Source organism: Gorilla gorilla, chromosome 3 (assembly GCF_029281585.2).
Source record: "Gorilla gorilla gorilla isolate KB3781 chromosome 3, NHGRI_mGorGor1-v2.1_pri, whole genome shotgun sequence".
NCBI classification, from domain to species: domain Eukaryota; kingdom Metazoa; phylum Chordata; class Mammalia; order Primates; family Hominidae; genus Gorilla; species Gorilla gorilla.
The window spans coordinates 56,369,715-56,383,721 of NC_073227.2; the positions used below are offsets into that span (position 1 = coordinate 56,369,715).

Sequence of the window (14,007 nt, forward strand, 5' to 3'; positions counted from 1 at the left end):
AAAAGTTAAGGGATTAGAGTGGTTAAACTTAGCCTCTTAGGGAAATTGGGCTATAATTTGATTACTGTCACTTGGGAGAGAGATCCTCGTTAATTGTTATGGGTATTTTTTTCCCCCCTCAGGCTGAGTCTGGCTGTGTTGCCCAGGCTGGAGTGCAGTGGAGCAATCTCAGCTCACTGCAACTTTTGCAGCCCTGGTTCAAGGGATTCTCCTGCCTCAGCCTCCGGAGTAGCTGGGATTACAGACACCCACCACCATATTCAGCTAATTTTTGTATTTTTAGTAGCAATGGGTTTTCACCATGTTGTCCAGGCTGGTCTCATCCGGACCTCAGATGATCCGCCTACCTCGGCCTCCCAAAGTGCTGGGATTACAGGCATGAACCAGTGTGCCCAGCCTGTTATGGGTATTTTGAAAAGAACAAATAATGAAATGATTATGAATTAAAATAGGAAAATTTTGATTCAGTTGATCTACAGCTGGTAACCGAATGGTTAGGACCAAGGAAAAAAATGTAAAATTTTCTTTTCTTTTCTTTTTTTCTTTTCTTTCTTTTTTTTTTTTTTTTTGAGAAGGAGTCTTGCTCTTGTCACCCAGGCTGGAGTGCAGTGGCACCATATCAGCTCACTGCAACCTCCGCCTCCTGATTTCAGGCGATTCTCCTGCAGGGATTACAGGCGACTGCCACCATACCTGGCTGATTTTTGTGTTTTTAGTAGAGGTGGGGTTTCGCCATGTTGGCCAGGCTGGTCTCTAATTCCTGACCTCGTGATCCGCCTGCCTCAGCCTCCTGAAGTGCTGGGATTACAGGCGTGAGCCACTACACCCAGCCACAAATTTTCATTGTTATATTTCAGGAAAAAAATGCCACACTCTTTTATGATTCTTCATACTTACTTCCTTGTGTTCCTTTTCTACTGTGTGCCAGGAAGTTTTCTTTGGGGGTGAGGAGGCATAAGGGATGATGTGAAATATTCTTATTCCTGTTCTTGAGAAGCTTAGAATCCCATGTGAAGACAGTTATAAAATTATATAGAAATTGGGTATATACACAGAATCACAAACTCTAACAATGGAGAATTAGATTAGGTTTTCTTTTAGGACAATGTCAATTCTAATAATACTATTCCTTCTTCCCCCCAAGTGTATTTTGTGCTTTCTGATCATCTCAGAATACAGTATAGTTCAGGAATCCTCACATACCTGTTCTTATTTTTATATATAATTCAAAAGAAAAAAGGAAGAGAATGTCTAGCCTGGTATTCTTAAATATTAACTTTAGTTGTATAAGCAGAATACAGTATACCCGTCTCTCTTACCTCCTACTCTGGCATGTAACATAAAAATATTGTTAAACTTTCTTTAGCACTTCAATGTTAAGGTTAAACACGTATTTAATATACACATTTTATATGTTTATAAATATATAAATGTAGATTATATCTAATTACATATATTTATATTTTTCTCATTCTTACCTGGTTTATATTTTCACAAAGTTGGTAAAAAATTTTATTATAACTCAAAATAATTTTAGAATCTATAGGAATACTACAGATAGAAAATTCTGAGATGACAATTTTTTAATCTTTACTGTGTTAATAAACCTTTGTTATCAGTGTTTTGTGGGTTCAAACTTTATGTTTCTGTATCTTTTCCAAGATAATTTATTTGTAGATGCTTTATCAACAGTATGAAAAAGTGTTAATTTTTTAAACCTAAATCATTAAGTTGACAAACTATTAAAAGTCATTATAGCAGTATGCATTATCATCTTGGATTTGAAGAATATATCATTTGCTGAAAATATGATGTTTTAGCCAGGAACTAACATGTTCTATGGGTAAGATCCTGTTTTAGCCACTAAAAAGCAAAGTACTCTAAAATAAACTGCATGGATTATGCATGTTTGTAATGTTTGTATGTATATATTATATATGCACATATCCATACATATACCCATGTGTGTTTTCTATGGACTAAAAACTTCTTGTGTTAGTAATTGCTATCTGTATATGCAGTTGTAGCTGAAAAGATCTGTACTAGTAGCTGAAAAGATCTGTACTAGTAGCTGAAAAGATATGTACTAGTAGCTGAAAAGATCTGTACTAGTAGCTGAAAAGATACGTGCTAGTATACATAAAGACTGTATTGCAGCTATTGCCACAATTTGCAAGTCTGGAATAGTTTGAGACTCCCTGTCTTCCTGATGTCTTCTCTCAAAAAGAAGCAACTCAGTTTCTGATTGATGCAGTCTAGGTTGGTCTCACTGTAACTAGTGTTTCCCAGCATTCCCAGGTGCATAGTTATGGTTCAGCACTAGAAGTTTGTTTTTTAAAGACTTAATTCTGAACCTCAAGTTTAGTGACACTCCAAGGAATATCAAAATTGTTTTGATTCTCTTAAAATTAAAAAAACCATGCCATACTGGAATGGGAATAAAGTGAGTCATGAAATGAAAATGGAATCATAATAGCTATTTCTAAAAATTTGAAATATTTTAAAAGGTTATCTTCAGTTTACTCTGCTTGCTTTGCACTGTTTTTTGGGTTCACCGTGTTGTTTTGTGTTCTGTCACACATACTGTTTATATACACATATATTCTACCCTGCAACTAATGTCACTTCAGTGCTTGAAAATAGCTCTGTTCTAAAACTTTATTAATGAGTTTGCCTTGCTAATAATTATTAGTATTATTGATAATATTTTTAATATTCCTCTAAAAACCAGAAGAACATATTATATATATATTTATATAAGTATAGTATTATATATCTTTTAGTTAGCTGATGGGCCAAATATAATAATAAAATAGCACTATGAACAATCTAGAAGTTCAAAAAGACGCTGTGTATTTGAACTGAATATGTTTTTCTTCAACTTAATTGTGATTTTTGGTTGTAGTAGTAGGTGGGATTGATTGAAACCTTATATTTTATAGTTGGTAAGGCTTAAGAGAGCAGGGAACATTGTGGCTGTTAAAATGATTATATTTAAGTCTTTTTTTTTTTTCCTCCTGTTTCAAGAGACAGGGTTTCTCTCTGTTGCCCAGGCTGGAGCGCAGTGGCACAGTCATAGCTCACTGCAGCCTTGAACTCCTGGGCTCAAGCAGTCCTCCCACCTCAGCCTCCCAAGTAGCTGGGACTATAGGCACCTGCCACCATGCTCAGGTGACGTTTATTTTTTTCCCCCAAGGTGGAGTTTTGCGCTTGTTGCCCAGGCTGGAGTGCAATGGCATGATTTCGACTCACCTCAGCCTCCACTTCCACTTCCCGGGTTCAGGTGATTCTCCTGCCTCAGCCACCTGAGTAGCTGGGACTACAGGCATGCACCACCACACCCGGCTAATTTTGCATTTTTAGTAGAGACGAGGTTTCTCCATGTTGGTCAGGCTGGTCTCGTACTCCCAACCTCAGGTGTTCCGCCCTTCTTGGCCTTCCAGAGTGCTGGGATTATAGGCATGAGCCACCGCACCCGGCCCCACTGATGTTTTTAAAAAACTTTTGTCGAGACAGTGTCTCACTGTGTTGCCCAAGTTGGTCTTGAACTCCTGGCCTCAAGTGACCCTCCCACCTCAGCCTTCCACAGTATTGGAATTACAGGTGTGAGCCACCACGCCTGGCCCTATTAAAGTCTTTAACTTAGGAATCTTTTATATTCTTTTTTAGCAATGCTATTAGGCAGTAAAGTATAATATTTAAGAGTACTGCTTCTGGAGCACTTTTGGTTTTGCCATTTAATAGCTGTGCCACCTTGGACAAGTTACTTACCTCACTTGTCTCAGTGATCTCATCTGTAGAATGGAGATTATAATAATACATATCTTATAATTTTGTAATGAAGATTGAAAGAGTTACTATATTTAAAACACTGAAGCAATGCCTGACATGTAATGAGCATTTGATACAGTATAAATTATAATAATTACTGTTACATTGACTAACAAAGCTTTTTTTTTTTTTGAGACAGAGTTTCACTCTTGTTGCCCAGGCTGGAGTGCAATGGTGTGATCTTGGCTCACCGCAACCTCCGCCTCCCAGGTTCAAGCAGTTCTCCTGCCTCAGCCTCCCGAGTAGCTGAGATTATAGGCGTGCACCACCATGCCCGGCTAATTTTGTATTTTTAGTAGAGATGGGGTTTCTCCATGTTGAGGCTGGTCTCAAACTCCTGACCTCAGGTGATCCGCCTGCCTCAGTCTCCCAAAGTGCTGGGATTACAGGCGTGAGCCACTGCGCCCAGCCCAACAAAGCTTGTTAAAGCATTATAAGCAATGTATCCTAATGGTTTAGAATTATTAAATTATATTTGCTTGTGAGTAAAACCAAAGATACTTGTATTTTTTAATTTTTTTTTGAGATGGAGTTTCACTCTTGTCGTCCAGGCTGGAGTGCAATGGTGTGATCTCAGCTCACTACAACCTCCTCCTCCCGGGTTCAAGCGATTCTTCTGCCTCAGCCTCCTGACTAGCTGGGATTACAGGCTCCCGCAGCCATGCCTGGCTAATTTTTGTATTTTTACTAGAGATGGATTTTCACCATGTTGGCCAGGTTGGTCTTGAACTCCTGACCTCGGGTGATCCGCCTGCCTCAGCCTCCCAAAGTGCTGGGATTACAGGCATGAGCCACCACGCCCAGCCTAAAGATAATAAGATAAACTTTTATTAAAGTTTTTTTAATGATAGAATTATTAAAATGGAAACAAATTACAATCTCAAAGTGGCCACTTTAATTTACTTTGGTATCCTCCCTTTATCTCTTTTCATATTGCTTTTTTATTCAGTGTGAATTCAGATCCAAATATTTGAACATGTATAAGTGTCTGTGTTGGGGATTCTGCATTGAACGTTGTGAAGACAGTGTCTGTTCTTTTGCACTGAATGTACCTTACTCAGTGAATAGGTAGAGGGGGATGATTTAGGGGTAGTAAAAGTCTGATTATTTTCCTCAGCCTGTAAAAAATTTGCATCTAAAGAAATTTATTTCAATAATGCTTTTAATATAACTTTTATTTTTATCTTAAATTTAAATCATTTTTGTCCTTGGCTTCAGTAGCCTACTTTCAGCTGGCTACAATATGAAAAGTGATTACTGCGGTTACCACAGATTGAGCAAAGTAACTCCTGTCTCCTTTCCTCTCCCCATTATTTACTTATTAATATATGTCTACTATGTGAAGAAATATATTAACAATATGAAGAAAAGTCTGGAGAGACATACTCCAAATTGTAAATAATTTTGGAGTGTAATTTTGGTAGAGAAAGGGAGGTTATTATCATTTCTTATATTTGTACATTTCCATATTACTGAAAGTTATTACACTTAAAAAAAATAGTTATATTCTTAGTTGTCTTTAATCACCATATTATACAGGTATGTGTGACATATGGGCCAAAATATGACTTCTTATTGTAAGCTTTATATTACTTTATTCTTAATTACATTTCTAATAACTCAGTATTTAACAGTATACTTAAGTTGTATTTAATAGTGGTTAGTCCGGGCACGGTGGCTTACGCCTGTAATCCCAGCACTTTGAGAGGCTGAGGTGGGTGGATCACGAGGTCAGGAGTTCGAGACCAGCCTGACCAACATGGTGAAACCCCGTCTCTACTAAAAATACAAAAATTAGCTGGGCATGGTAGTGCGCACCTATAATCCCAGCTACTGAGGAGGCTGAGGCAGGAGAATCGCTTGAACCTGGGAGGCGGAGGTTGCAGTGAGCTGAGATCGCGCCATTGCATTCCAGCCTGGGTGACAGAGCGAGACTCTGTCTCAAAAAAAAAAAAAATAGTGGTTAGTTCCCTTGTAATGATTGTTCTAAGGGAAAAAGTGGCATTTTGAAAGGCCAGTTTATTCCTATCACATTTTAACAGCTTTATCAAGATGTTATTTATGTACCATAAAATGCACACGTTTAAAGTGTACTGTGGGCTGGGCATGGTGGCTCATGCTTGTAATCCCAGCACTTTGGGAGGCTGAAGTGGGTGGATTACTTGAGGTCAGGAGTTTGAGACCAGCCTGCCAACTTGGGAAAACCTGGTCTCTACCAAAAATACAAACATTAGCCAGCATGGTGGTGTGCACGCTTGTAATTCCAGCTACTCAGGAGCCTGAGGCATGAGAATCACTTGAACCTGGGAGACGGAGGTTGCTGTGAGCTGAGATTGCACCACTACACTCTAGCTTGGGTGATGAAGTGAGACTCTGTCTCCAAAAAAAAATAAAAAAAAACATAAATAGATAAAAAATAAGAAATAAAGTGTACTGTGGTTTTCAGTGTTCAGTAGTTTTTAATGTATTCACAGAATAGTACAACCATCACCGTAATTTAGTTTTAGAGTATTTTCAGCATACTGAAAAGAAACCCTGTGCTCATTAGTAGTCATTTCCCGTTCCTTCTCTCCACCCCCTCATCTATCCCCAGGCAACCACTGATCAACTTGTCTCAGATTTGCCTATTCTAGACATTCCATATCAATGGTATCATACAATCTGCGATGTTTTGTGACTGGCTTCTTTTACTTAGCATAATGTTTGAAGTTCATGTGTAGCATTTTTATTGCCTCCAACACATTTTTAAATGTCTCTTTTCAAATTATAAATACCAACTCAAAAAATTCAAACAGGACAAAAATGAATAAAATATAGTCTCTTATTAGAATGGGCGTAAGGGATAGAATTTCCTTTTTGACAGGGCAATCTAAATGTCTATAAAGATACTTTCTTAAAACATTTTGCATCAATGTTGTACATAGTGGAGACACTTAATATGATCTTACTAGAGATTTCCAGGAAGGTTTTCCTGAAGAATTGAAATTTAAGCTGATACCCAACAGAAAATAGAGAAGAGCTGGGTGAACTTGAGCAGGGGAGGGTGAGGTAAGCAAAAAAGTGGAATGAAACTTGTTGCAAGGGGAACAACATGCACAAATGACCTAGAAGCAAAAGTGTTGAGCTTTCCAGGAATAGAAATTAATTCCATATGGCTGCTATTTAAATATGTGTGGTGGAGGAAGGTGAGAAATGAAGCTAAAGAAGAACTACAACAGTTAAATCATTGGTTAGGTCTCTAGAGCTGTGGGGATCATTTTTAGAAAAAAACTCCATCTTAAGGGCAGAGGGAAACTGGCACAGAATTTTTAGCAAAACAATACTAATAAAGTCAGATTTGTGTTTTAGAAAACACTGGCTGCAGTGTACAAGATGAATTTGAAGAGCAGGCAAGTCCAGAGATTTGCAAAATTAAAAAGATTTTTTTTTCCAAAATTGTTTTATCCGTTCTTTGGCCTTTGCATTTTTATATAAATTTTAGGATCAGCTTGTCAATTTCTGCTAAAAATGCCTGCTGAGGTTTTCTAGGGATATGTTGATTCTAAAGGTCAGTTTGGTGGAGTTAACATCTTGTCAGTCTTATGTTCAGATCTATAAACGTGGTGTATTTTTTCATATGTCTTCTTTTAATTTCTCTCAGCAGTGTTTTGTAGTTTGCAGTGTACATCTTGCATTTCATGTGTTAAATTTATTCCTGAGTATTTTACTCCTTTTGATGCTGTTGTAAATGAAATTGTTATATCTATTTCATATTCAGGTCGTTTATTGATAGTGTTTAGAAATACAACTTTTGCTTATTGATCTTGTGTCTTGTGACCTTGCAGAACACATTTATTATTTCTTTTTAAGAGTTTTATAATGGATTTTCTATATACAGGATCATGTCTGCGATTAAACATGTTTTACTTCTTTCTTTTCAATCAGGATGCCTTTAGTTTTTTTTTTTCTTGCCTTATTGTACTGTATATTATTTAATAAAAGTATGAGAGTGTACATCTTGATCTTGTTCCCAGTCTTAGGAGAAACTATTTGGTCTTTTACCATTAAGTCTGTTTTTGTGAAAGAGTTTGTGTAGGATTGGTATTGGCATTATTTCCTTAATATTTGATAGAATTAATACGTGAAAACATGTGGACTTGAACTTTTCTTTCTGGGAAGGTTTTTAAATTTATTTCTTTCTCTCTCTCTCTCTCTGTCTCCCTTTCTCTCTCTTTTTTTTTTTTTTGGACAGAGTCTTGTTCTGTCGCCCAGGCTGGAGTGCAGTGGCTCAGTCTTGGGTCACTACAACCTCTGCCTCCTAGGTTCAAGCGATTCTCCTGCCTCAGCCTCCCAAGTAGCTGGGGCTACAGGCATGTGCTACCATGCCTGGCTACTTTTTTTTTTTTTTTTTTTTTTAGTAGAAACAGGGTTTCACCGTGTTAGCCAGGATGGTCTCGATCTACTGACCTTGTGATCCGCCCGCCTCAGCCTCCCAAAGTGCTGGGATTATAGGTGTGAGCCACCATGCCAGGCTGGTTTTTAAATTTCTAATTCAGTCTCTTTTATAAGTCTATTCAGGTTCTCTTTCTTGAGTTTTTAGAGTTTTTTTGGTGATTTGTTTCCTAGGAATTAATCTGTTTTATCTATTTTATTAGCATTAGGTTGTTCATAATATTCGCTTATATTCCTTTTAATCGCAGTAGTGTTTGTAGCGATGTCCTCTCTTTTGTTTTTGGTAAGTTGTATTTTCTTTTTTCCTAGGTCAATCTCACTTAAAAATTTATCCTTTTTCTGTCTTAAAAAAAAAATAGGCCTGGTGCAGTGGCTCATGCCTGTAATCCCAGTACTTTGGGAGGCTGAGGCAGACGAATCACTTGAAGTCAGGAGTTTGTGACCAGCCTGGCCAACATGGTGAAACTCCGTCTCTACTAAAAATACAAAAAACTAGTTGGGCGTGGTGGCGGGCACCTGTAATCCTAGCTACTCAGGAGGCTGAGGGAGAACAGCTTGAACCTGGGAAGTGGAGGTTGCAGTGAGCCGAGATCGCAACAGAGCAAGACTCCATCTCAAAAAAAAAAAAAAAAAGCACTTTTTCCCCCTATACTTTTCTGTTTTCTATTTCACTGATTTCTACTTTAATCTTTATAATTTCCTTCTGGCTACTTTGGGTTTATTTATTTATTTATTTTTATTTTTTTGAGATGGAATCTCGCTCTGTTGCCCAGGCTGGAGTGCAGTGGTGGGATCTTGGCTCACTGCAACCTCCACCTCCCGGGTTCAAACAATTCTGCCTGCCTCAGTCTCCCAAGTAGCTGGGATTACAGGTGCCTGCCACCACACTCCGCTAATTTTTGTATTTTTTGGTAAAGATGGGGTTTTGCCACGTTGGCCAGGCTGATCTTGAACTCCTGACCTCAGGTGATCCACCAGCCTCGGCCTCCCAAAGTACTGGGATTACAGGCGTGAGCCACCGCACCCAGCCTACTTTGGGTTTAATTTGCTCTTGTTCTAATTTTTCAAGCTGAGATTATTGATTTTAGACCTCTTTTCTTTCCTAATGTGTTTGAAATTACAAATTTTTCTCTAAGCACTTTTTTAGCGTCATCACATAATATTGGTATGTTGTGTTTTTGTTTTTATTCAGTTCACAGTAGTTTCTGATTTCCCTTGTGATACATTGTTTGACCTTTGTTATTTATAAGTATGTTGTTTAATTTCCAAATATTTGGAATTTACTACATTGCTTTCTGTTGCTGATTTCTAATTTAATTCCATTGTGGTCAGAAACCATACATTAAATAATTTCAGTTTTTAAAAATTCAGTAAGACTTGTTTTATGTCCTAGCCCATGGTCTGTCCCAGAGAATGTTCCACGTGCAGTTAAAAAGAGTGTGTTTTCTGTTACTGTTGGATGGAGTGTCCCATAAATGGTTAAGTAAAGTTGGTTGATAATGTTGCTGAAGTCTTCTGTATTTTTTCTGATTCTCCATGTAGTTCTTTTTTCAGTTATTAAGAGTCGGCTATTTAAACCCCAAAACAAAATTTCTGAATTGTTTTTCTTTTCAGTTCTATTACTGTTGTTAGGTATGTTTAAATTTATAATGTTATATCTTCCTTTTAGTTTCCAGTAATTTTTTGTTTCTAGTAATCTTTTATATCTTAAAGTCTATTGCCTAATAATTGCCACTCCAGTTTTTGTAGTTACTTTTTCATGGTCTTATTTTTTCCCATTCTTTTACTTTCAACCTATTTATGAATTTGAATCTAAGATGTTTCTTTTGTAGACAACGTTTCGTTGTGTCTTATTTTTTAATCCAGTCTATCTGCATTTGAATAGGATGTCCCAGTTCCTTGTTTTGCCAGGTTGGAGGCTGAGCTCCCCATTGGGCCTCCATGACTTAATTTTAGTAGTAATAGGATAATGAAGTAATGTTTGTTTTTTTAAGCAAGTAAAAACTTGTTAAATCTCAACCTGTTTTAGGTTGCATTAACTGTAAATAAACTTGCTGTGTTCATCAGAATTGTGTCCCTCTTGATTAAATCATGTTCTATGATTTAAGAAATTCTAAAGTGTCAAAATGAAAAAAATGTCTTTAGTGGGAAAAACAGTTATTTTGAACAAGTCCATGTGTTTGTAAGAAATGAGCAAAGAATATGATATGTATTGTTATTACAAATAGGTTTATTTGTAATGAGAGTTTACTTAGGATTTCCTTTTAAATTGAGAGACTTAAACAACTCTGTCCTGCTAAAGGTGAATTCAGTTATGTGGTACAGCTCAGCTCATGTGTCCTCTGGCAGGTTTAGAAGTATGTACTTTGAAACCTCAACCAAACGTTACCTGACCAAGGAATTTTGTGCCAATATCATACGGGCCAACGCCCTTTGTTTCTAGACTTCAGGTAGTAATACATAGGGACACTGAAATAAGAGGATAGAGTGATATAGAAAGTTGGTGTACCCAGGGCTTACTGAATCATTGTCTCCCTTTTCATCACTATGAATAAGTGTGGACAAGTTGCTTTAATCTGCTAATGGAAGGAAGGAGCATTCTGTATTCCCAATTAAGGGAGCAAGTACAGGAATGGGAGAAAAAAATAGTTTATAAAGGTAGGCTCAGCAAGTCTTGGTGACAGATTATTGATAAGGGTAGAAAATAAGATGGAGCAATCCTAAATTACAAACTTTTAGTCTTTATAACTGAAAGAATTATAATGCTATTAGCAACAGGAAAGAAATGAGGGATTTGGGGGTGGGGGGGCAGTTGTGATGTTTTAGTTGGTTTTGAATTATTGTTGTATTCATTTAGTTTGTAGTAGTTTTTGTATTTTTAAAGATGCCAAAGCACTTTGCAACTTTTTAAAAACAGCTTTATCAAGATATAATTTATATACCATAAAATTTATTCATAGCTTATAATCAACATACCATAAAAGTCGTTATATGTTAGTGAATTTAGTATATTTACAATGATCAAACCATTACCATAATTATCACTATCATATAATTTTAGAACATCTATATCACCCTAAAAAGAAACCTCATTCCCATTCCCACCTCCAGCCCTAGGCAACCACAAATCTCTTTTCTGCTCCATATGCTTTTCTAGACATTTCGTATAAATGGATTCTTATGTGTCAGTATGCATTCACTGAACGTAATGTTTTTGAGGCTTTTTTTTTTTTTTTTTTTTGACAGTGTTGCTCTGTTGCCCAGGCTGGACTGCAGTGGTGTGATTGTGATCTTGGCTCACTGCAACCTCCACCTCCCAGGTTCAAGCAATTCTTGTGCCTCAGCCTCCCGAGTAGCTGGAATTACGGGTGCCCACCACCACACCTCACTAATTTTTTGTATTTTAGTAGAGTTGGGGTTTGTATTTTTAGTAGAGATGTTGGCCAGGCTGGTCTTGAACTCCTGACCTCAGGTGATCCACCTGCCTCCGCCTCCCAAAGTGCTGGGATTACAGGCATAAGCCACTGCACCCGGCCCTGCTTTGCACTTTTTAAAAAGGAGTTTCATAGCCAGCAGTAGGGGAACTATGTATGTAGTACATGTGAGCCATGTGGGTAAATTATGTAAAACCAGTCAGTGTAGGAAAAATATATATATTGAAAGAGTAGTGATAATATCATAAAATGGTTTTATTATTGTTATTATTCATCTATAGAGGTTTACCTTGCTAAACATTTGCTGACATAGGATATCAGTATGTAATATTTACCACAATTTTTAAAGTGTAATTGCTGAGGTAGAGATTTTTGTTAAGGAATCTTTGCAGTATTTAAATTGGAAAGAGAATGAACCCCATTGATTTCATTTTGAATTGATAGTTATTCCATAAATTGAGATTTTATTTCACTATTTTTGTCCAAATGAATTTGGATTGTAGACTAAAGAAATGGTCATCTACCCCATTATTTAGCCTTGATGATCTTGATCAAAACTAAATAATGCATATGAGAGACAGACCTAAGTTATAGATGGGGAAAAGAGACAAGTGATGGAAAAGGTACTGTTGCCGCTAAAAGTAGTTTGTCTATTGTAGTTCTGTAGATACATCTTTATTTAAATATTTACAGTGAAACAACACTTCATGTTATTACACTAACTTGATTAATGTAAATGTGAAATTATTGACTCCTTATTGAAACGTTTCACTAGATATACAGTATCAAAGCCTAATTTTGTTTGCTTCATAAATTCCATTTAAAGTGTCTTATTTGAAAATCACCCTGGTTAGAAATCAATAGCTATTTGCATTTTTCATATGGAGTGACACTTGAAATAAATTAATAGTAACTGACATAATCTGGATTAATCTGAGAAACATGAAGTAGAAAATTTATGTACACACTTCCTTATCTTCTGCTCAACTTTTCCCTTCTGTATACTTTCCCTGTTAGCTTATAAAATACTGTCTCTTGGTCCTTTTCTGAAACTGAAGCAATTTAGTAATTGATTCACATTTAGTTATTTAGGGTTAAAGTATTGCTTTTCTCCAACACATTGTCATTTGAAAAGAGGACTACAAATTGGATACTGCTTAACTAAAAGGAATGAATCACTAATGGTAGATGTTTGTGTATGTCGTGGGAAGGGAAATAGGTGGAGAGCAAGGAATTTAGCTCCTTCTTCTGCTTCCTAGGTAGATTTAATAATCTGGCTATATTAGGGAGTTAGTCAAGTAGTGTTGAAAACAGAATAAACTGTTGGAAAGACAGGTATTTTCTCATAGTCTTAGTAAAACACCTACTTTAGGAATACCTCATTTGGGTTCACTTAGTACTCGGAATTTGGATTTATATTGATTGTTTTACTATAATTTTCTTCCTGTGCAGTAAGTAAATGTGGGTGATTTAAAATATACTCCATGACTTTACTCCCTTCTCCCCTATTTAAATCGATCCAAAAGGATCCCTGTTTTATATAACCTTGTGCTTAATAAGGAATTTTCTGTTTTTTGTTGTCTTCTTCTAGGCTGTATTCATCACCAAAGAAAAAACTTACACCAATGCAGAAATCGGTTAGTCCATTAGTTTGGTGCAGGCAAGTTTTGGATTACCCAAGTCCTGACGTTGAGTGTGCTAAAAAATCTCTTATCCACAAACTTGATCAAACTATGTCAGGTATGTCTATAATTTTGCTTGTAAATTCATCTCTTTGCTTTCTTTAGTCAAAAACCATAAATGTTGAGCAGCGTGTTTTTAGGAAGGAATTCTTTGGAGCATTTTTCAAATCTCATTGTTCATATCATCATGAGAGTTTTTCCCATGTTCACATAACCCTGTTCTATCATTTACTTAATAGCTTTTTAAAAAAATCTTGTTTTTATTTAGCCTCATCCTAAAGAATAATATCCATGAAATAATGAATTTCGTATGATAAGCTTTTTTCTAATACAAGTTAAATAACTATTAAAATATAAAATGTCTGGTATTGTATAAAATCCTCTCACATTCCACTCTTTGGGGAAACTGGTATGGTAGAAAGATACAAGTGGAGAGCTACAGAGACCTTGTTCTCACTCTAGCCCTTAATTGCTCTGTCACTGCATTATTTGACTTGTGTGAGCTCAGTTGTCTCATAAGAATGATGAACCTTGAAAGGTAATTTTCAGGGTTAAGTGTTATGTGAAAGAGCCTAGCATGTTTTCTGGCTAACAGTAAGTGCTGAGTAAATGTATTCATTTCCCTTGTT

The 14,007-nt window shown here is 36.6% G+C and overlaps 1 protein-coding gene across 3 annotated transcripts in view; it reads left to right on the forward strand.

Annotated features, from left to right (window-relative positions):
* Nucleotides 1–14,007, forward strand: part of SLAIN2 (SLAIN motif family member 2) — a 78,122-nt gene that overhangs the window by 12,983 nt on the left and 51,132 nt on the right. For all 3 annotated transcript variants that reach the window (XM_004038645.5, XM_031010353.3, XM_063705264.1), the window contains exon 2: nt 13,288–13,436. In XM_004038645.5, coding sequence (XP_004038693.4) covers nt 13,288–13,436 — 149 coding nt within the window. The remainder of the gene's footprint in view (nt 1–13,287; nt 13,437–14,007) is intronic.